The sequence below is a fragment of the Canis lupus genome, chromosome 23 (assembly GCF_003254725.2).
Source record: "Canis lupus dingo isolate Sandy chromosome 23, ASM325472v2, whole genome shotgun sequence".
Classification (NCBI taxonomy): Eukaryota; Metazoa; Chordata; class Mammalia; order Carnivora; family Canidae; genus Canis; species Canis lupus.
In genome coordinates, this window is record NC_064265.1 from 45,827,663 (window position 1) to 45,849,527 (window position 21,865).

Genomic DNA, 21,865 nt, shown 5'->3' on the forward strand with positions numbered 1-21,865 from the left:
CAGACTTTTTACATTTTTGGATTTTCCCAAAGACTTTACCCTCAGTGGGGAAGCAATTGGATGGGATTGGCCCACCAAGGTGAGGTGGCTGTAGTACTACCATGTAGTAAAAGAGATTATGGTCATTCTGATGCTTAGGGTTTTTTGGGGGGTGAGGTGGGGGGAGGGCTTTGGTTTTGTTGTTTTTTAATGTTTAAGAAAAAGTCACTTTCGGGCAGCCAGGGCGGCTCAGTGTTTAGCGCTGCCTTCGGCCCAGGGTGTGATCCTGGAGACCCGGATTGAGTCCTGCATCGGGCTCCCTGCATGGAGCCTGCTTCTGCCTCTCTGCCTCTCTCTGTCTCTCATAAAGAAATAAAGTCTTTAAAAAAAAAAAAAGAAATAGTCATTTTCAAAAATTAAGACTCAAGATAACAAAGTCAAATGAGGCAAAAGTTAAGCAAACAAGGAAAACATACCTAGGTGGCTTCCTGTGGAGATGCATGTGCTGAATTTTAGAATTGTTAATGCTGGTCACAGCCCTCCCCAAGCACATTGTACTGCAGAAGTCACGCTGTGTCCTACTAGACGCCTGAAGGGGGAATTGCCAATCTCTTAGAGCTACCATTTTCTTCTTTCTTAAGGTAAATCTATTAGTGAAAGGGTGATTATTTAACAGGGTTGGGGGCGGGGCGGGGGGATGGCAGCTCCAGACATCTAGACATTGCTGTTATTGATAAGGGTCAGTAATGGATCCATTTACATTGTGGTGGGCATCTTGGATTGTTTTCGAGCATGTTAATATGAGTCTTTTTTCTTCAGCCTTTAACAGTTGGCCCTGTTTTAAATGTGTTATGTCATCTCATGTAATTTTTCCCTGGCCAATGAGACACATGTCTAAAATTCTTTTTTCTTTATATCCTACTTAGCAGATGAGTAAACCAAGGTGTAGAGCAAATGAGTAAATTGTCCAACCTCATACCCAACTCATTGGTGGGAAAATAGGGATTAGAATCTTAAATGGTTCTAGAACCCAACTCTTTCTTTAAAAATTTTTCATTTAAAATTTATTTTTTTTTTAATTTTTTTTATTTTTAAGTAGGCTCCACACCCAGTGTGGAGCCCAGCATAAAGCCTGGACTTCTACTCTGAGATCAAGACTTGAGCTGAGGTCAGGAGCTGAATGCTCAACTGACTGAGGCACCCAGGTGCCCCGAGGACTCAGCTTTTGACTAGTCCATTCCATTCCTTGTCCCACTTCTTTAATAAACCATTTTATTTCAGATAACTATAGAGGACAAACAAGTGTCAGGTGTAATTTTGGAAAAAGGAGGGAAAAACTTTTATAATTGCCACAGTTTCCATATTAATATTGGCATATTTATTTGCAGGAACAATCTCTGATTTTTAAAGGCTTGACAATTTCAACATAATAAACAATATTTAAGCTAGAAAAATCCAAATCTTCAAGTTGAACAAGCTGACCCCTGTAGAATATCACAAACTTGAGGCTACTTCAGACCTGGATTCGAGTCCTGGCTTTGCTGTCCAGTAGCTGGGTGGATTCCAGCTAGTTACTTGTTCCCTTGTGTCATTGTCACTGTACAGCGCCTTACTACTAGAATCCACTTCACTTGGTACCCTGGGATAAACACCTAGTAAATGCCAGTTGTTATCTTCATGGTTGGATGACTTTATCAACCTAGTACCATGTTTTAAAAATTTGTGTTTCCCTTCTTACCTGTATGTTCCCTTCATTTCTCATAAAAGGCAAGTAGAAAGCATATTGTACCATACAGTGATGACTTTTGGATTATTAAGTCTGGAGAGACTTTTCATGGAGTTTTGGAGGGAGTTACTTTATAATTTATCTCGTGTATGACTTATTTTTATTTAGAGAGAGATAGAGTGTGTGTGCACATATGCTCTTGGGCGTGCGTAAGCCGGAGAGTGCAGAGAGGCAGAGGGAGAGAATCTTAAGTAGACTCCACACCCAGAATGGAGCCTGAACCTGGGCTTGATCTCATGACCGTGAGGTCATGACGGGCTGAAATCAAGAGTCAAACACTTAACCAACTGAGCCACCCAGGTACTGCCTCATGCAGGATTTCTGTTATCATGCAATTGTATCATTCTCAAAACTCTAATTTTTGCATTTGTGTTATTATTTAAATGTTGATGATATAACTGGAGAAGAGCAGATTCATTTCCTAGGTGTCCTAAGACCTAACGGCTATCAACATTGATTCTAAGGATGTGAGAGGAGGAAAACCTGCCCTTTTCCTCTTCAAAATATCAGGCATCTTAAATATCTTTTGGAAATTTACACAGGGAATCTATCATTCGTATTTAGAAAGACTTGTCACAAGTGGATACTGCTTATATCTAAATATTGTGTCTTCTGGGTCTGTGGTTAACAGTCTTAGTCTTACTGCTTTCTGCAGAGATCCTTCGTGTAAGTGCTATTTGTGATCACGTACAACAGGCTTATGTCCTAGTAGCAGTTTAGACCACGATTTAACTTAATGCAGTTCTTGAAATTCATCCAGATTTCTGTAAATGTGCCTTAGGTTGCAAGCCATATAACTCGCTAATTTCACTACTCTATATATTATTCCGTGTTATTTATTGATGCTGTAATATGACATTTCAATCCAGATATGACCATTTTGTTTAATGTTGACTAAGAGTGATTAATTACATTTATAAACACGTCCCATTAGGCTCAGATTAAAAAGCTATTGAAGAGCTTTATTTTAGTATCTGATCTCAAGTTTTTTGAGTTTGCTGTTGCTTACGGTAATGAGTCATTGGTTTTTCCCATTCCTTTTTATGGTGTCGTTTCATAATATCAGTAGTATATTAAGACATTTCTTAAAATAGCAAACACTCTCATCAAGTATCTTCTAATTTCTGGAGGAAGCTTGACTGTCAGATGTAGTTGTCAATTATTTTCCCTTCTTTGTTTGTAACAGAAGAGAAGGCCTGTGGTTAGTTTTTATAGGCCATTAGGTTATTGAGTGGTTGAGTAAGAATGGAATTAGACTTAATCTATCAAGTTTATACCCACTCTTTCCAGGAAAGAAGAATGTGACAGACCTTGATGATGAGGATCTCCACATTTGGGTTATCTTTACTGTAGATGTAGATAGCACCATTAATGATGATGATTTGCTATAGAGTTAATAACGATTTCAGTATTTTACCATTGTGGGTGTGTCCAAAGTTCATGAGGCCAAATGAACAATGCTGTTATTTGAAGGGCATTACTGATTTTTGAATTTTGTATCCATCCATTCATTGTCTTGTTTGTTCTCATTATGGTGATTATTTCTTATTGGGATTTTTAAAAATATTTTTTGTTGAAGTACAAGGTTTTTTACAATACAGCGTAGAATGATACAATGTTATTAGTTTCAGGTTTCTTATGATTTTTATGTACATAGAATGGAATACATTTATTTCTTGAAAGATTTTATTTATTTATTTGTGAGAGGCACACAGAGAGGCAGAGACAGGCAGAGGGAGAAGCAGGCTCCCTGCGGGGAGCCAGACACGGCACTCGATCCCGGGACCCTGGGATCACCTGAACCGAAGGCAGATGCTCAACCACTGAACCACCCAGGCATCCTTGGAATACATTTTTTATAAGAAGTGCCCTTTGACCCACAACTTGGACCTTTCTCTCACTCTTCTCCCCAGAAGGGGGCATGTTTGCATCTGAGCTCTTCCTGTGGAGCACATAGCATGGATTTGACTCTTAGGTCTGTGACCTGGTAGCTTTGACACATTTAACAAGCCATTTAACCTTCAGGCCTCAGTTTGCCTAACAGTCATAGCATCGTAGTGAAAGTATTAGAATGGAGCATACTATATAGCAGGCACTCATTCTATACGTGAGCAGTAACCCCTGTTCATGTTGGAACGTGTCCTTTGGATATTTTCCTGGGCGTTTATGTAGACAAATATGAACACTTAGCAACAGGTTGGAAGACATGAATGGGTTACATTCTACAAAATTATTCTGCAGGATTTTCTTTTTCTCTCTGCTTAATATTGTCTATCGCTTTTTGCTTGTTTTCATTCTAGTCATGATGCTCAGCTCTTTTATTCTAATAAAGTCTTCTAGTTTTCTAGGTTTTTCTGGTTCTCCAGTTCTTTTCTTTTCTTTTCTTTCTTTTCTTTTCTTTTCTTTTCTCCTTCCTTCCTTCCTTCCTTCCTTCCTTCCTTCCTTCCTTCCTTCCTTCCTTCCTTCCTTCCTTCCTTCCTTCCTTCTTTCCTTCATGATAGAGAAGCAGAGACACAGGCAGAGGGAGAAGCAGGCTCCATGCGGGGAGCCCAATGTGGGACTCGATCCCGGGACTCCAGGATCACACCCTGGGCCAAAGGCAGGCGCTAAACCGCTGAGCCACCCAGGGATCCCCTTCTCCAGTTCTTCTAGTTCTCTGGAGGAAGATAATGATGTAAACTCTAATAATGTTGCCATATCCTTTCAAGTATTTATTCCTCCTTCCCATTGGCTAAGTCCTTCAGAATCATGCTAAATAGTGGGGTCAGCATCCCTGACTCATTAAATTAGGAATAGAATACATCTAGTACTTCCCAATTAATCAGCTGTTAGACTGTCAGATACCTTTCCATAGTAAGTAAGTGCATCTGTGTTTTGGGGAAGGGGAATAAAATGTAAACTCCACCCACCATTGTCTGCCCTCATCTTACCTTGTTTTCGCTTTTGGTTTCATGTAATGCAGTGTCGCTTTTACTCTGTGATTAAAAACACCGATTGAATCTACCGTGTGGTAGGCACTGTGGTAGATGCTGAAAATAAAACCATGAAAAAGACAGATCCTTGACTTCTACGAGTATCTGGCCTAGCAAGTATTAGAGGGGGAGCAAAGTCTTTGGTAATTCATTCTCTGCATACCCATCCATTTGATTAGGAGTCTGACTTGTTCCTAGAGAGAGCGGAGTCGGGCTGTGACAGTGGGTGATAGTGGCTGGGTGGAGTGGGGCTTGGAAAGAGGCTTCCTGCTGTGTGTGTGAGCTGCTTGAGGGGTTTTCCCATAGCCATGATGTTCCTCGTGCTTCCAGGGATCTTGATTCAGGGATGATGGGAGCAGCAGAAAGAATGGGCTTTGAAATTAGGTCTCCTAATTCTGCCACTTTAGGTCTCTGTGCCCTTGGCCGTCTTAACTTCTGAACCTCAGTCTTCTTATCTGTCAAATGGGGTAGCAACACCTGCTTCAGAGTTTGTTGTCAAGATTAGAGATGATATGTGGGAAACACCCAGTGCCTACTCGATAAATATTTTCAACTATTACTTCTGATACTTCCTGCTGCCAGAAATTTGCAACTGTGAATATCATTGTTGCCAGGATGACATGTTTTAATTTATGCCGTGGCTAGAATTCAGATTCTCGACCCCCTGGTTTGGCCTTAATTTTATGTACCGTGGCTCAATTTCTCTCTGTCTCTTTCATCCTTCTGTGTCCCAGTTGCCTCTGTGTAGTTGTAGACTCGGGGTGCATGCTGCGGACTGTTCACCAAGTCTTGGTGTCTCTTACGACGTACCAATGTGAAAAGCTGCCTGTTACCGCTCCTGGACTCCAGCTCTCCTTTATAGTGTTTGAAATGGTAAAGGACTTTTCTTCAGTAGCTCTCAGGGGTGTTTTTCCACTTCCTAATGGATTATTTGAAACCGGTAGCTGGAGATCTAATAACCATGAGGCCCTGTTGTGAAAGATGCATATTTCATGGAAGTGATATTCTGCACCAGAGAGCAGGATACGCTCATGTTGTGCGACAGGAGTCGAGGGAGAAGAGCCCAGAGAAACTTGGAGCTCACACAAAGGCCGTTGTGTACTCGGGGAGGTGGGTCACTGTTCCCTTCCCGACTTCTTCTGACACATAGTGTTGCTGTCCTTACTTAGTTCATTTCCCAAGATTTATCTGTGGCAAGAGTTTTTTATTGATTATCTGAGTGATCGAGGACAAGCTCTTTAACATCTTTATGCCCTGGGTTCCTTAACTGTAAAATGACAGCGATAAGCAGCTCGTATGTAGTAAAGATGAAAAGAAATAGCTCCTGAAACACATTTATCACAACGTCTGGCTGTACATTGAGCAAGTACTCAATATACGTTAATTACCTTTATTACTGCCTGTAAATTTGCCAGGATATCTTTATTAATGATTTTGAGGCCGATTATTAAGTCCATCCTAAGTTATTTTATGTTTTAAATTTTCATTAGAAATGGAAAGAGGGACACCTGGGTGGTTCAGAGTGTTAAGTGTCCAACTCGATTTCAGCTCAGGTCGTGATGTAAGGGTCCTGAGATTAAGCCCGGAAGTGAGGAGTCTGCTTGGGGTTCTCCCTCCGTCTCCCCATGCGCCTACGTGTGCATGCACTCCCCCCTCTCTCTCAAATAAGTCTTAAAAAAAAAAAAAAAAAAGAAATGACCGAAAAGACCTCTATTTAAGGTCAAGAACTTTCAGTTCTTAATTTCTGTTGGGACTGTCTTGATCACTTACAAGTGCTGAGATTTTAGTAATGACTAGAATAAGCAATACATGTTGCAGAAAACCTAGTCAAAATTATTTTTGATCAGAATAGAAACAGTTTCATCGGGTCACGGCTAGTCTTTTAGTATCCAAAATGTTTTATGAGATGGAACACTAAGCAGTGCACCTAATCAGTACCTGATAGGGTGATTTTTTTTTTTCCTTTCTTCTTGTGACCAAAGAATTACCTAAAGTCTTCACATTATCTATCAAAGACCCCAATGCAGAATGTAGCATTGAAGCTGAGAGGATGGCGTCCTTGAATCCCTGAAGAGAGGATGGCAGGCCAGCGGGGAGCCCACCTTGCTTGAGAGGGGTAAATGCTGTCTTAGGGGATGTGAGCCCTACTGGTAATCACTCGTCTTTGACTTCTGTTTCCTTTGTTCATTGGCAGGCCTCTCCAGTCTGCCTTCCTTATTTACACATCTTTAATTAGATCCCAAAATTTCACCATTTGCAGAAAAATAGACATAAAAATAAAACACCACAAAAATACCCATAGTTCCACCGCCAAAGACAAATTCTCTGGCCTGTGAACCACCCATAGAGCCCTTTCTCTGCCTGTGAGCTCACCCTGTTTTCTCTGATTTACTCCATTATGTGCCTCCTTCAAATTTCAGAGGGAATCTGTCAGTTTCTGGGTCTAGAAAGGGGGGGAGGGTTTTAGTGTCCTGTTTCCCTGATGACCCGAGCACTGCTGTCCTCTTACTTTAAGACAATTTCCTCGGGTTGTATTTCCAGAGATTGAATTTTTGGAACGAATGATAGGAACATTTTTAAGGCCCTTGTTAAATAGTGGGAATCACATCCAGAAGGAATCAGCAGGTTTTACTCCTACAAAATAATACGTGAGACTCTATATCTAGCACCTAGAAGAGGCCCTGGCACAGTAGGTATTCGAGATACACTTACAGATTACTTAGTAAATGAATTAATGAGGCTTCTACCTATTTCATGGTACTCTTTTGCAATGTGGTATCATTAAGCTGTTCCCCCGGATTTTTACCTATATGTGGCCTTCCTTTATTTGCCACCAAACCAGTTAGTCCTGCTCTTCTAATTCCTTGAACTACACCCATGTTTGCCGCTTTTTATGTACTTGTTTAAAACTAGTTTGGAGTAATTTCCTATTGCTGCCATCCCACGTTGTCAGAAATTTAGTGGCTTAAAACAGCACAAATTTATTCTCTTGTAGTTCTGGAGGTTACCTGGGCTCTAATCAAAGTGTCACTCAGGCTGCATTCTTAGGGGGTCATAGGGGCCACTCTTTCTCCATGTTTCCCAGCTTCTAGAAGCCACCTGCATTCCTCAGCTTGTGTCCCCTTGCTCCCTCCCCAAAGCCACCAGCACAGCATCTTCCAGTCTCTCCCTGACCTGGCGCCTGCTTCTCTTGTCACATCTCTTTGCCTCACAACTAACCCTGTGATTACGTTGGTTCCATCCAATAAAGCCAGGATAATCCGCCTCCCCTGCCCCCAACCTCCTGACCTTGAATGCAGCCACAAAGTCCCTTTTGTCATTTCAGGTAATGTATTCACATGTCCTGGATTTACCATGTGGACATCTTGGGGGTTGGGGGGGGATGTTATTCTGTCTCCCACATACTTGTTTCTCCTTTTGTTTATCTCTGTTTTGAAATTTAACTCATTCTTCAAGATTTTTCTCAAAAACCACTGTTTAAAAGGAAGCATCTAGATGTTCTCTTCAGGCTTCTCTCTCTGTTCCTGTTAACAACGTTGACTTTCTGAGACAATTTTCATTTCCTTTTTAATGCATCCAAATTATTGGTATATATGTATGTCTGTCCCACTTGTCATCTCATTGAAGACCGGGATTGTAGTTCATATCTTGAACTCCTAAATTGCCTCAAATTTTTGCCTTGAAGTTATTATATGTTAAAATCATATTTGCTAAATTGCACTTACATAATTATTGTTTTAAAGAAATGGAGCTTGGGGTACCTCAGTGTGTCAGTGGTTGAGCGTCTGCCTTTGGTTCAGGTCGTGCTCCCGGGGGTCCTGGGATCGAGTCCCACATTGATTGGGCTTCTCCCTCTGCCTATGTCTCTGCCTCTCTGTGTGTCTCTCATGAATAAATAAATAAAATCTTTTCTTTAAAAAATACAGAAATGGAGCTTAATATTCTTAGAAGTTTGTTTATAGGGTGAGAATGCACTTCAGTTTACATATTTGAAATTGTGATGTTCTGTTGACAGTTATTTGAATTAATTTGTAAGATAGCATCTGGCAGGCAAATGGAAGCAATCCTCTAATTTTACAAAAGTTGATTGATGCAGAGCAGGGAGGGAGGGGTACAAGGATCTGCACGTGGGGAGTGTGAGCCGGGGAGGTCTGTTTGTATGCACGTTGAACATGTCTGGTTGGATATTCCCTGGAACGGGTACATAGAGCAAAATATGCTCATGGATATCCTCATTTTTGTTATCCTCATTTTTGTTAGCAGAATCTAGAAGAGGACTCTTGGTAAAAATAGCTTAAAATGTGAATCAAAACTTAGTAGTAATTAGTAGAGGTTGGAGGGGGAGTTTTCATTAAGAAATTATCTAGAAAAATACACTGAAACTAGAAGAATATTTTATCACTAATAATTTTTCAGCAATAAAGAAGTAATGAAGTACATTATGACCCAAATACATAAATATGTAATTATTTGTTTTGCTGGGATTGTTTGCATTCAAGTTAGTATCATGTGACCTGATTTTTCCAGTATGATTTTCTGAGAAGTTAATAATAAAACATCTTTAGTAATATCTTACTGTTTGTTTGTTTGTTTATTTATTTATTTATTTATTTATTTTTCTTACTGTTTATTTTAAAATAGGCACAGAACCTATCTATTCCTCCATCCCCACTACTCCAGTCTCCTAAGGAAAGACTGGCATTATTTGACAGTCTATCTGATACTCCAAAAAAAGAGTGGACTTTGCACTGTTTGAATCTGGCCAGGATTGGAAAATATTTATTGGTTGGAAATGGATTATAGGCATATAATTGATACGAATACAAGAAAATTCCTGTAATAAAATTCTATATTTTAAGAATGGAATGTTTTAGCAGCATTTTCCTTAGATTGTCTTAATTCACTTATTTTCTAATAATTACAAATTTAGACCATAGCTGTAGCAGGTGGACTGCAGGGCCCTTCTGTCTTCAACTTATGATCTCAGATGTCGGTGAGATGGGATTGACGGATACTCATTCCCTATGAGATATGGAAGGTGCAGACAGGCGGGCTTAATTACTTCTTCTTCCGTGTTGTCAAAACATCCTGTAACTTTTTTTTTAAGGTTTATTTATTTATTTGTTTGCATAAGTAATCTCTATACACAACATGGGGCTTGACTTATGACCCCAGGATCAAGAGTCACATGCTCCTCTGACTGAGCCAGCCAGGCACGCCATGTCTCATAGCTTTATGATTTAGTTGTCTTTTCTGCTCTTCTTTCTAGAGGGTGAACTTTTAGAGAACAGGGTCAGATCTTTTAAATTTTTGTTTCCTCAGTGTCTAGCATGGGTACTTAGTAAGTGCTTTTGGAAGTGAATGGACTCCTTCCTACGGCTTATTTTCTAGTACATTACCCCAAACCAGTGGTCCTCTCTGGTTGTGTTTAAAAAAAAAAAGTGGTTTCCTTTATATGTGCTATTCTATGCCTCTCTACGTCAAGAGAAGCCTATTACTTAAGTTGAGTGAGTCAGTTATTTATTATTTTGTAGCCTTTTTTCATGTTTTAATGATGTAGAATAAAATACAGAAGACTTTATAAATGTGGATATGATGCACATTACTAATTTATTAAAAACTGATGGTAGTGGGCAGCCCGGGTGGCTCAGCGGTTTAGCACCGTCTTCAGCCCAGGGCATGATCCTGGAGTCGCAGGATCGAGTCCCACGTCAGGCTCCCTGCATGGAGCCTGCTTCTCCCTCTGCCTGTGTCTCTGCCTCTCTCTCTCCTCTCTGTGTATTCTCATGAATAAATAAATAAAATCTTAAAAAAAAAAACTGATGGTAGTATTTTCAGGGTAACTTTCTTTGTTCTCTACAATCTAAGTCTAAGCATGTGATGCTTCACTGAATTGACTTTTATATTTTTACTTTTCTCTGGATTTATTTGAATCCAGGCAAACATTCCTTCTAGTTCGCTTTCTTTTTTAAATGTTATATTCAACCTTTATATATTTTAATTGAATTATTTCTCTTAATTTAAATTAAGAGACCCAGAGATGCTTTTGAGATCTGCCCTAGATAACATTTCTTTGTTATGAGTCAACATGTGTTCAGCCAGATTTTGGGTAGGATGACTAAGAATCTTGGAATAGAGTGATTTTCATGATCTAGATTATTTGCTAGTATGTACAAGCTGATCAGGGATTCTTATCCTAGGATTCCTGGGTGTCTTCTCAGAGTCTGTGAACCTTCTTAAAAGTTGTCATAGATTTATGTGTATATATCTGCATATTTTTCCTGGGAGTGTGTTTACAAGGATTATAATCACAATTGAGCTGTGGATTCTAAAAAGTTAGGGACTTCTCGAATAGCATATAAATACAACAATACTGTGAGTTATCCAGTTCTTCTGGCGTAGTGTTTATACACTTGGACAGATATTAAAAACTTGTGATTGATGTTGCATTGGTTGGCTTGGTTACATAAAAGGATGGTTTCTCCCATGACTTCCCTCCTCCTACCTGTCCCTAATTCATGTCACTTGGGTTCCTGTGACCTTTCTTTGACCCCTCTGATCCTCAGTCTGTGGTTCCCATTTCTAGGCCGTGGCAGCTATAGCTTATAGTTCTGATGGCAGTGCTGAGCCCTACATAGGCCCAGGATATATTGTCCTCTGTTAACTGTGTCTGCTTTTAATTTTTTTTTTGTTTTTTTGATGCTTGGTTGCCATTTTTCATGTTTGTTGTTTCTAATGCAGTGAGTCTTTGGTCAGTATTCTAGCTTCCTCTCCAGTTGCCTTCAGTTTCCTGTTGGGCAACTTGATAACCTGGCAAGTTAAGATTAGGTAGTAAACAAGGCTGGAGTGTGAGAGTGTGAGGGGGTCAACAGTGGAGTGAGGGCTTGGGATAGGTAACAGCTCTTCTGGATATTCAGTGGTCAGTTTCCCTTTCTCTTGGCTTTATCAACATCAGTTGAGTTCTGGAGGATCAGTGAGATTGAGTGATGATTCTATGTAAATGAAGGCATGTACAAAGGAGACTCTCATTCCCTTGAAATTGTCGTAGATTGAGCTGTTCTAGTAAGTGATTTCCTCCTTGTTACTTCTAGTGTTACTCTTTATACTTCAATTAAAAAAGATTAGGGAACATTTTCTAAAATAACTATAATAGGGGCACCTGGGTAGCTCAGCGGTTGAGCGTCTGCCTTCGGCTCAGGGCATGATCCCGAGGTCCTGGGATCAAGCCGCACATCCTGTTCTCTGCAGGGAGCCTGCTTCTCCCTCTGCCTGTGTCTGCCTCTCTCTCTGTGTCTCTTATGAATTAAAAAAAAAAAATCTTTAAAACATTAAATAAATAACTATAATAGAATATAAGAAAGCTCAATTAAAGAAAGCTTTAAAAGCTTTAAACATTACATCACTTGCTTCCTCTCATTGGGTGAATACTTCATTTGACATTTGACATGGCTGGTACCTATTTCTCTCGGTTGTAGGTCGCTCCCAATGATGAAGCTGTGGTGACGCTGCTGTGTGAATGGGCGGTGAGCTGCAAACGGTCAGGCAAGCACAGGGCCATGGCGGTGGCAAAACTCTTGGAGAAGAGGCAAGCGGAAATCGAGGCAGAGGTAGGTTCAGTTTTCTTTCTGCTGTCGAACACCATCATTTAAAAATAACTGTTTTGGAGAGGATTCTTTTTCCTTACTCATTATGCTATTTTTTTTTTCTTCTTTAAGGAAAAATGTACAAATTCACAGAAGGACGACATATAAGATCGTTCTAAGTTGATGAAGCCAATAATTTATATTCTGGACTAATTTAAAATTGTATCTTTTAAAATAGAACTTTCACATCTGATTTAGAACAAAGACCTCTCCTTATATGAGGTTGAAACACATGCACATATATATGTTTTGTATTATATACATTTAATATGTACACACACCCACGGAAATGTATATAATATAAAACAACTTTTTGAATTTTAAAGCTACATAATTTTTAGTGGATGTGGAAGTATTTTCTTGAGGCAGTTCTGATTTTGAGATTACTAATACCAATGTATTAGTTTTGAGATTGTGTACTGGCCCCAGATAGAGCATTTAAAGCCGTGGAAGTAGATCATAAAGGAAAAGAAAAAAACCCAAAGCTAACTTGATAAACATTAGCTTTTGTTGGAGGGAAAATTTTTAAGTTAGCCTCCTTATCTGCCCATAAGATCCAGAGGGATGGCCAGGAGAAGGGGTGTGTGTGGTGTGACCGGCCCACCCTCACCCTCACTCAGGACCGCTGCAGGGCCCTCTCTTCTCTGCTCCCTTGCTTGTCTTTTGCTTTGCTCTTCACAGCACCCAGAGCAGTTTTTTCAGACTGGAAACAGATCATGTTGTCCCCTTCCTCAGACCCCTGATGGCTCCTTGCTGTGTCCACAGAGTCTTGCATGGGCCTCCCTGGCCTGGCTTTCCCTCCTCATCTCATGTATTTCTCCCGTGGGTCACAGTCGCAGCCACCTTGGCCCTCCTGTGCCTTCAGCACACCACACCAGTGTCTGCCTTTGGGACCTTTGTCTTGCTGTTCCTTTTGGGTGTTTCTTTACATGGCCAGTTCCCTTCTGCCATTCTTATTTTAGGAAGTGTGTCTTTCTAGCATTTGTAGCTCAACATATGTCACCTCCTCAGGAAGATCCTCCATCACCCACCCTTCAGGCACTCTTTCTCACATCACTCTGTTTTACCCTCCTTGTTGGCTTACTGTTTACTGCCTGCCTACCACCCTCTGGAGCTTAAGCGTGACAACAGGGACCTCATCTACCCTTTTGAGTGTTGTCTTTGGCACCCAGAACAGTGCTCAGTGCATAGTTGATGCTCAGAAAATGTTGTATGAGTAGATGAGGACATAGCTGGTTCTCTCTTATTGAAAATAGTGTGTCCTGTGAAGCTCTTAAAAAATAAAATAGGAAGAACATGTCCATAGACCTCTCTCTCTCCCCTCCTGTTGGGAAAATACTGTTCACCAAATAAAAAGAATCACATTGTTCAGGTTGGGGCTTGAAGATACTGGGTTAAGTGAAGTGTGAAACACATGGCCCATTTACAGTGTGTAGATTAGGAAAGGTGTTTCATTGCCCTTTTTTTTTTTCTCTTTCTTCTGTGAGTAGATAGATTATTCTACAGTGAATTGCGGTGATCAGACTTCAGTAACCAAAGTTGAATTTCTCAAATTTTGTTGCTCCTTCTGGGTTGTTGTGTCTCATGGGCATCCCTTCCTCCAGTGTGCTCTAGGATGCATCCGTGGACCCACACACAGTCACTTTCAGAAGAGGCACACGCAGATTATTTTGTAATTTTAATAGGTGTGAATGTGTCCACGTCTAAAAAACTTATTCTCTCAGAGATGTTTAAGGTAATTGATTGCTGTCGAACATCACCATTTTTAAAATTTGACCTTCACAAAGAGAGGATGGATTAGGGAAATAATATCTTAATGTAGTAATTAATATATTAGTATTAAAGAATAGATCATGAAAATGGGAAGGTCAAAAGGATATTAAGGGTTCTGAGGGCTTTTGTTTTGTGGTCTTCTAGTAAGTTCTATCTTGAATGCAGGAGGTAAGCAGCTTCTCTAGATGTGTTTCATGAACTGTGCAGACTCCACAGGTTCTGAGAGATCTTAATTGGTGAAGTATGATGAGTGAAAGAATCTTATCAGAGGAATAATGTTAGCTTTCTCATTCAACACCACATTTCCCAGTGCTCCCTGCACATACTCTTAAATACACTCATCTCGTAAAAACACACACACACACAAAATCAAACTCAATAATAGCATGTCCAAATATTTCTCAGGGGAAGTATATCCAGTTAAACATGAGCTATTAAAAATTGAAGACAAAAAAAAGACAACCTCAAATTATTTTTATCAATTTTAGCATAGGGATAAGGAGTAGTTTGTCGTACTATGCTGTGTATTCAGTGGCTAGTTATAACGTGTGGTGCAGAGTTTATAATTCACATGAATGGTGTTTTTCATGGATATCCTTTGAAATCATTTGAATGGTTCTGGGATAGTTTCCCCTAACTTTCAGAAATTATATGATTGATAGCATGTGATGCATAGCGGAGAAGTACAGAAATCTCAATTAATTTTGCATGTTTTCCCAGAGAATTTAAATGTCCATAAATTACTAACAAATTCATGATCCACTGTGCCTTCATTGCCCCCTATAATTAACTCTGCTTGTTTATTTTTAATCTTAGAGATGTGGTGAATCAGAGGTATTAGATGAGAAGGAGTCCATTTCTTCAGCCTCTCTTGCTGGATCTAGTTTGCCTGTTTTCCAGAATGTTCTTCTAAGGTTTTTAGATACACAAGCCCCCTCCTTATGTAAGTAAAGTTCTTTGCTTCTTCTAGATCTTAAATAAGAGATTGGAGCTAATTTTCCTTCTTTGCTTCCTTACTTGCATCTTAGTCAAAAGTTCCTGGCGCTGGATATAATGTACATTTTACTGAGCAAAATTTTGTTGCATGTTTTTAATGGAGATTTCTGTGCAATTCAAAGATCCGGTAACATTCAAAGACTTCAAAATTTTCAGAGTTTTAAAATTTTAGAAATAAGCCGTCTCATTCTCTACTATTTGATGGTCTAGTCTTCCCTTTCTAGATCTTTCTTAACTGAAAGACAGGAGCTAAGGTCCTGGGATGTTTCACTATCTAATCACTGTTGTGATTAGGAATTTTCTCTTTTTCGACTGGTTTCAAAATTCTCATTTTCTAAATTCTGATAAGGGGGGGAAATCAAAAGTAGTTTACAACCAGGTCCTTGATGCAAGGAAATGTGCAGATGTTTGGCTGCTTGCCTACACTATATGGGATATTCTTTGATCTCCCATTCTTTTGTCTTTTTCTAGTGGGGTTGTTTGTGGGGGAGTCGAGGGTTTGGGGATTATAAGCCCAATGGGTTTATATTGTAAATTGACACTTAAAAAAATCATTTAGGGGGTGCTTGGGTGGCTCGGTTGGGTGTCTGCTCTTGGCTGAGGTCATAATCCCAGGGTCTTGGAATCGAGGCTGTCATTGGGCTCCCTGCTCAGTGGGGAGTGTGCTTCTCCCTCCCCCTGCCTGTGCTCAGTTACTCAAACAAATAAATAAAATCTAAAAAAAAAAAAAAAAAAATTAAAATCATGTATGTGTAGTTAGTGGTCTTGATCTTATTCTGAGGCTTTCGTGTGATAAAGTACAGTAGGGAGGATCTTAGGGTAGAGAGTGCTAAAACAACAGAAAAATGGCATAAAGTGAAAAGTGATAGAAAGGGGAGAAAACTGAATGGAGGGGGCAGGAGGGACAGGTTTGTTGTGAAGAAGGAAGTAAAGCAGCAGGAAATAGTACTGCTTCTGATAACTCTAAGAAGGGCCTCGTTTGGGGTTGAATGATGCTCTTGGGTGAGGTTCCTTTAGTTACTTGATAGCTGTTCTGGGCTAGGGAGAGAGTAAGAGCTGGAGCCACACAGGTGGTTGGAAGGTAGGGAGCTGTAGCGAAACATGGAAGAGGAAATGGGAAATTGCAAGGACAGAGAGATCATAGAGAATAGAAAATAGATCGTCAGGAGTGGAAGTTAGCTACTCTAACTCCTCTTGTATTTCTGGAGGAGGAGAGGCCAACTTCCCTCGGAGCAGGGAACCCAATGTGGGGCTCAATCCCAGCACCCTGAGATCATCACCTGAGCTCAAAGCATACTTCAACTGACCGAGTCACCCAGGTGTCCCTTGCCTTCTCATTTGGTGTTTTTTTTTTCTACTGGGTCAAGGGACCTGAAATCTTGATTTGTTTCTTGATAGCGGATCCAAACAGTGAATGTGAAAAGGTGGAATTTGTGAATCTGGTGCTGCTCTTTTGTGAGTTCATCCGACACGATGTCTTTTCTCATGATGCATACATGTGCACCCTCATATCTCGAGGAGACTTGTCAGTCACTGCCTCGACCCGACCTCGGTCTCCAGCAGGAGAAAATGTGGATGAACACTACCCAAAGGATCATGACATGAAAATGGAGGTATGGCCCTGGGAATGGTGCCCCAGCCTTGAAAACAACGCTCAGCTGGGAAACCACTTTGAGAAGGATTATTTGGTGGTGGAAGGGTGATCACATTCTAGTTGTTTTCTCCTGTTACAGAACTTGTTCATCTCTATTTCTTACTTAGCAAAAAACATTTGGACAATAATTTATACACTCCAGAATATTCTTTTGGATACTCTAAAACTACTAATGAATAGATTTGACAGTCCATAACTTTTTTTACTGGATAGGAATGACATGCTTCTGATTTTAGTATTTCTAATTTCCACTTTTTCTTTATTGTGCCTTAAAATCAGCCTAGTTTTGGCCTAAGGTCCTGTTCTAAGGAACATCTTTTCCCCAATTCATTCATTGCTTCTGTTTTTCCTCCAAAATGGGAAATTCTGTTTTGATCATAACATAATATTTTCCTTCCAATTAATGAAAACTTAAATGTTGTGGAATCACTCTTTTCAACAAATTATTTTATGCTGTATGACTTTATAATTTTCTGCCAATTTCTAGTGTTTTGGACATTGTTCCAGATACTTAAAGAAGTTTTCAAGGCAGAAAGCATGAAGGTGGGAAAGGGAAAGAGTAGAAAATGGTGAGAGATTGTGGCAGTTCCTTAAAATCAAGCCTCATACTAGTTCTGTAAGAGCCTAAGCATACACCGTGATGATATTTTTTAAAACACTGGTTATCCTTGTAATTGAAAAATCTGACAATATTAATTGCATGTGTAGATTCAGTTTGTGCTCTTAAGATTTAGTGATTAAATGGTGCAGGAATTAAAAATTATTTCCTTAATGTAAATACTGTTGTTTCCAAATTTGCCTACAGAAGAAGTCCTAAAAGGCTAAAAACTAAAGTTGCTTTATGTGTTTATGCTTTTTCTTTGTTTCTGTTGTTTCTTTTCTATTCTTGGATATCTTGGTATCTTCTTTTTTGGGCTTATTCTGAGATTTCTATAAGGAAAGATTGTAAGCGCATGACTGGGAATAGTATAAAGGAGGGACATTATGGCCAGTTCGTTTTTAATCAGGAATTTTGTGAGCTCTTTCTTCCAAGTATCATGGAAATTAAATCTTACGAGGATAAAGAATGTGACTCTGCAAAGGAAGTGCATGTCTTAAAGCTTCTTCTCTTTTTTGGGGGGAAATACAGATACTAGGGAGAGAAAAGACCTAGGGTGGTTTAAAACATCACTGTCATATTTTAGCTTCAATTTTTTTAATGAACTACAAAATTTACAGTGTCACTTTCTTTCTCTGGCAATTATTAGGAACAGACTATCATGGCGCATATGGGCATTGACTCAGGAACTACTAATATTTTTGATGAAGTAGACAAGAATGACTTTAAAACTGACTTTGGTTCGGAATTTCCAGTAGGTTCAACTTTCAAATTCTTATTGAACTAATTAATCCCTCTTCCCTACCCTTATCCCAGCTTGTCTCCTCCATCCTACTGTTCCTTGCCCCGTGTACTGGAATGACTCGTGTACTTGTGATGTAAATGTGATCCTGCCATATTCCTTTCTGGGGAACAGTTATTCATCTTGTACAATTGTCTCATTTCAGTTCATCTGAGGTTTTGGTTGCATTGCCTCTTTTGTAAATTAGAACACTCCTGTCCTCCTAGTTGACTGTGACTCTTTTGTTCATTTTGAGACCATCATCTCTCAGGAATACATGAATAGAGTATTTTCATCATGACAGTCCATGTGGATTTGCTATGTAGGTGTTCAGTTTCTAAATAATAGCTCTCGTGACTCTGGACTTGTTACACTTTTTCTACTTTTTCTCAGTATAAGTATAGTATTTTCTTCCTTATGGATCTCAGTGAGGTGCTTTATAAAAAACATACTGTTTGGGATACTGACTAAAATTTTTATATCTGTTACTTATTAGTTTTATTAATTATTTCTGTGTGTATGTTTTTGTAGGAAATGTAGCCCTATGAGGAAACACTTAACCTATGAGTCTGATGTTGTCTCTGGTCCTCTGGGAAGTATAACTTTGCACAATTCTTACATGTGTTTGGTTGTCATTTTCTCCTCTCCAAAATGGGAGATGATAATGGTAGCTTCCTGCTGATCTGAATATGAGTTTTGTGGAAATTAACAAAATTTCTTTGTATAGTTTCTAAGTGTTTAAGGAAAAGATAGTGTACGAGTGTCTTGTGTGTTTGAAGTTCTAGTATGTGGTACTGTGTTTTGGTGTTGCGCTCTTTCATTTACAATCTCTAACATTTGTTTTACATGACTTAGATTTTTTCTCCCATGCCTGGAGAGTCCTGTGAGAATGCCAACCCTTCCTTGGGCAGAAGAATGTCGGTTAATGGTGAGAAGTTGCTTAAGAGAGAAAAACCCAGGGAGCTAATTTTTCCATCTAATTATGACCTCCTGCGACACCTGCAGTATGCAACACATTTTCCCATACCTCTGGTAAGTCATTGCTTGGATCAGTTGACAATCTGATTCTTTCATTATGGGATCATTAATGGTCGACTGTTCTACTACTTACTTGCCTGAGTAATACATATGAAAGCAGGTGACTTTTTCATTTACTGCTTCTTTTGTTATAATTATGATCGTATAGCATATGCACAGTTGTAGTTCAAATTTGTGATGTGATACTACTGGCTAGCTAGATTTATTGGAATTTTCTAGATGAGTATCCTTTTATCAAGAGCATTTGAAACTCATTTATGGAGTAGCTTTTATGTGCACTGTCTTATGATAGGTACTTTTGGTATGAATGAGAATTTTGGGGCACAGGAAAGATGAATAAGATAGGAGGGAGACAAATATAAAATGGTATGCACTAAAATAAATGCAATAATTGAGTAAAAACCCAAGTGACCGCTGGAAGGTGGTGAATCATTCCTTTGACATTCCCGGTCTCTTCCACTCTCAATAAAAATTGGAGGGAAGAGAGAGCATCTGATTGAGAAATTGGTTAAGGCTTCATAGAGAAGGTTGTATATGACATGGACTTGGGATTTTAATTTGATGAATTTAAGAATTGACCAGCATATGAAAAATACTTACCAGGAAATTCAGTTTTTGACTCATAACCAGTGACATGCTTTTTACTACAGGGAAACAAAATTGGTTTTTGGGTATTAATGACAATTCGACCAAAATCTGTAAATGTGTTTATATTTTTAGGTTTACTATCTTTTTTTCCTAGAATTTTAGGAGAAATTTTAATGAGCCATTTTTTGTTGTTGTTGAACACATTATTATTACTTTAACAGCAGTATAATTGTAAGGTATGTATACGTTCTGGATATCTTTGAGGAGTTTTGATCTGCAAACTAGATATTTTCTAAATTTTCAAGTTTTGTTGTTATTTTGGAACTTTCAAAATCACTGTACCCATGTTTTTTTTTTTTTTTTTTTTTTTTGTGTGTGTGTGTGTTTGTTTTTGCTTTTTTTACAATTAAGAATCTTGCTTATCACTGGCTGAATACGTTTTTTAGCTTTACCTGTACATATCACTCATTTCCAACATAATGGAATAATCCCACTGTGTATTTTGGGCAACAGAAAGGGTGGTCTGATACATTAGAGATGTGTCCTGAAGAATTTATGGATGAACTATTATAATGTCTGGAATTAGTTTTAAAATAGTTGGAGTCAAAAGTAGGAGGAGGCGGGATATTGAAGTCTGGAGTTTAGTTCATAGTTAATGCACCAGTGTTGATTTCCTGCTTTTGGCAAATGTATCATGGTGGTGTGTAAGGCATTAACATTAGGGCAGACTGGATGGAAAGGTACATGGGAACTTTCTGTACTATCTATGTACCTTTTCTGTAAATCTTAAAGTATTCCAAAATAAAAAGTTAATTTAAATAAAAAAGAGAGGGGTAATAAAGCAAATATGGCAAAATGTTGAATATGGTTGGAATTGGTTGAGGATTCTGTGTTCCTCTCTTGGGTTAGCAGAGCTTTGCTGGGTACCCTCTTCCATGTCTTCGTGTGCAGGGTACCACCCGAGCATGGGCTTCATTAGTCTATTGTTTATGCAGTCCTGGGCTACACAGTCATTCCCAGCATGTGACATTCTAAGAGGAAGGAGCATGAATGATTTCCAGGGATTAAGTCTCTTATGGTGGATTATGACTTAACTGTAAGGCGATCATAGGACAAGTGCTAGAAAATTGATGTTGTAGGATACAATTTTTTTTTTTAAATCATGAGAGACACAGAGAGAGAGAGAAGCAGAGGCACAGGCAGAGGGAGAAGCAGGCCCCATGCAGGGAGCCTGACGTGGAACTCCAAACTGGGTCTCCAGGATCATGCCCTGGGCCAGAGGCAGTGCTAAACTGCTGAGCCACCCAGGCTGCCCAGGATACAATTTTTTAATAACCTTCTATCATCAGTTGTCCTAGGCCTCCCTTTACTGTGTCACTTAAAATAAAACATCAGTAAGGGGAAAATGAATGTATATACTAAAAAAACATTGACAATAGGAACGCTGTAGAGAGTCTGGTTCTCTTCCTTAATCAAAAGGGAAAATTTTACTAACTTATGCATGTGAGAAGATAAAAATATGATTTAAACCCAACCCCCCTGACTTCCAGTCTTAAAGATGTAGTAGCCCTACTGATGAAGACTAATGGGGAGAAAACTAATGGGGACTTGAACAAAAGATTCAGGAAAAGAAACTAGTAGTTTGACATATGCTCATATGAATCCTATCTTGATCTGCCAGTCAGTAAAAACATGTTAGACCATCAGCAAGCACAGGTTCTAGTGTGCCCACGTTCCAGCTGCCTGTAGGTGTACCCTTTACACCGGGTCAGATACATGATGCTGAGGGGAGCTCTTGTCATGACCTCTAGCGAGCTGGAATCTGTCTGATACTTAGCATGCTAGAAGTGTGATAGACACTTTTTTGGGTGCATGTTCTCATATATTACTCGGGATATTGAAATTGTACACTGGAATTGTTTTGGGTTCATCTCGGTTACAGAACTAAAAATGGTTCTGGAATCAAACTTGTTTTGTTAGCTTCCAGGAATACCATTTCTTTCTTTCTTTCTTTGTTGTTTCTTTCTTTATTTCTTTTTTTTTTTTTAACACAAATG

General features: G+C 39.2%; 1 protein-coding gene across 7 annotated transcripts in view; it reads left to right on the forward strand.

Annotated features, from left to right (window-relative positions):
• The window catches only part of MED12L (mediator complex subunit 12L), a 323,628-nt gene that overhangs the window by 80,290 nt on the left and 221,473 nt on the right, over nucleotides 1-21,865 (forward strand). For 5 of the 7 annotated variants that reach the window (XR_004808722.2, XM_025436195.3, XM_025436196.3 and 2 more), the window contains exons 11-15: nucleotides 12,213-12,344; nucleotides 14,970-15,096; nucleotides 16,548-16,762; nucleotides 18,051-18,155; nucleotides 19,038-19,214. Coding sequence is in view for 6 of the 7 variants with exons in the window: in XM_025436195.3 (XP_025291980.1) it covers nucleotides 12,213-12,344; nucleotides 14,970-15,096; nucleotides 16,548-16,762; nucleotides 18,051-18,155; nucleotides 19,038-19,214 (756 nt within the window). In the remaining variant the exon portion in view is untranslated. The remainder of the gene's footprint in view (nucleotides 1-12,212; nucleotides 12,345-14,969; nucleotides 15,097-16,547; nucleotides 16,763-18,050; nucleotides 18,156-19,037; nucleotides 19,215-21,865) is intronic. The other 2 variants (XM_025436198.3, XM_025436199.3) reach the window with 1 other exon arrangement.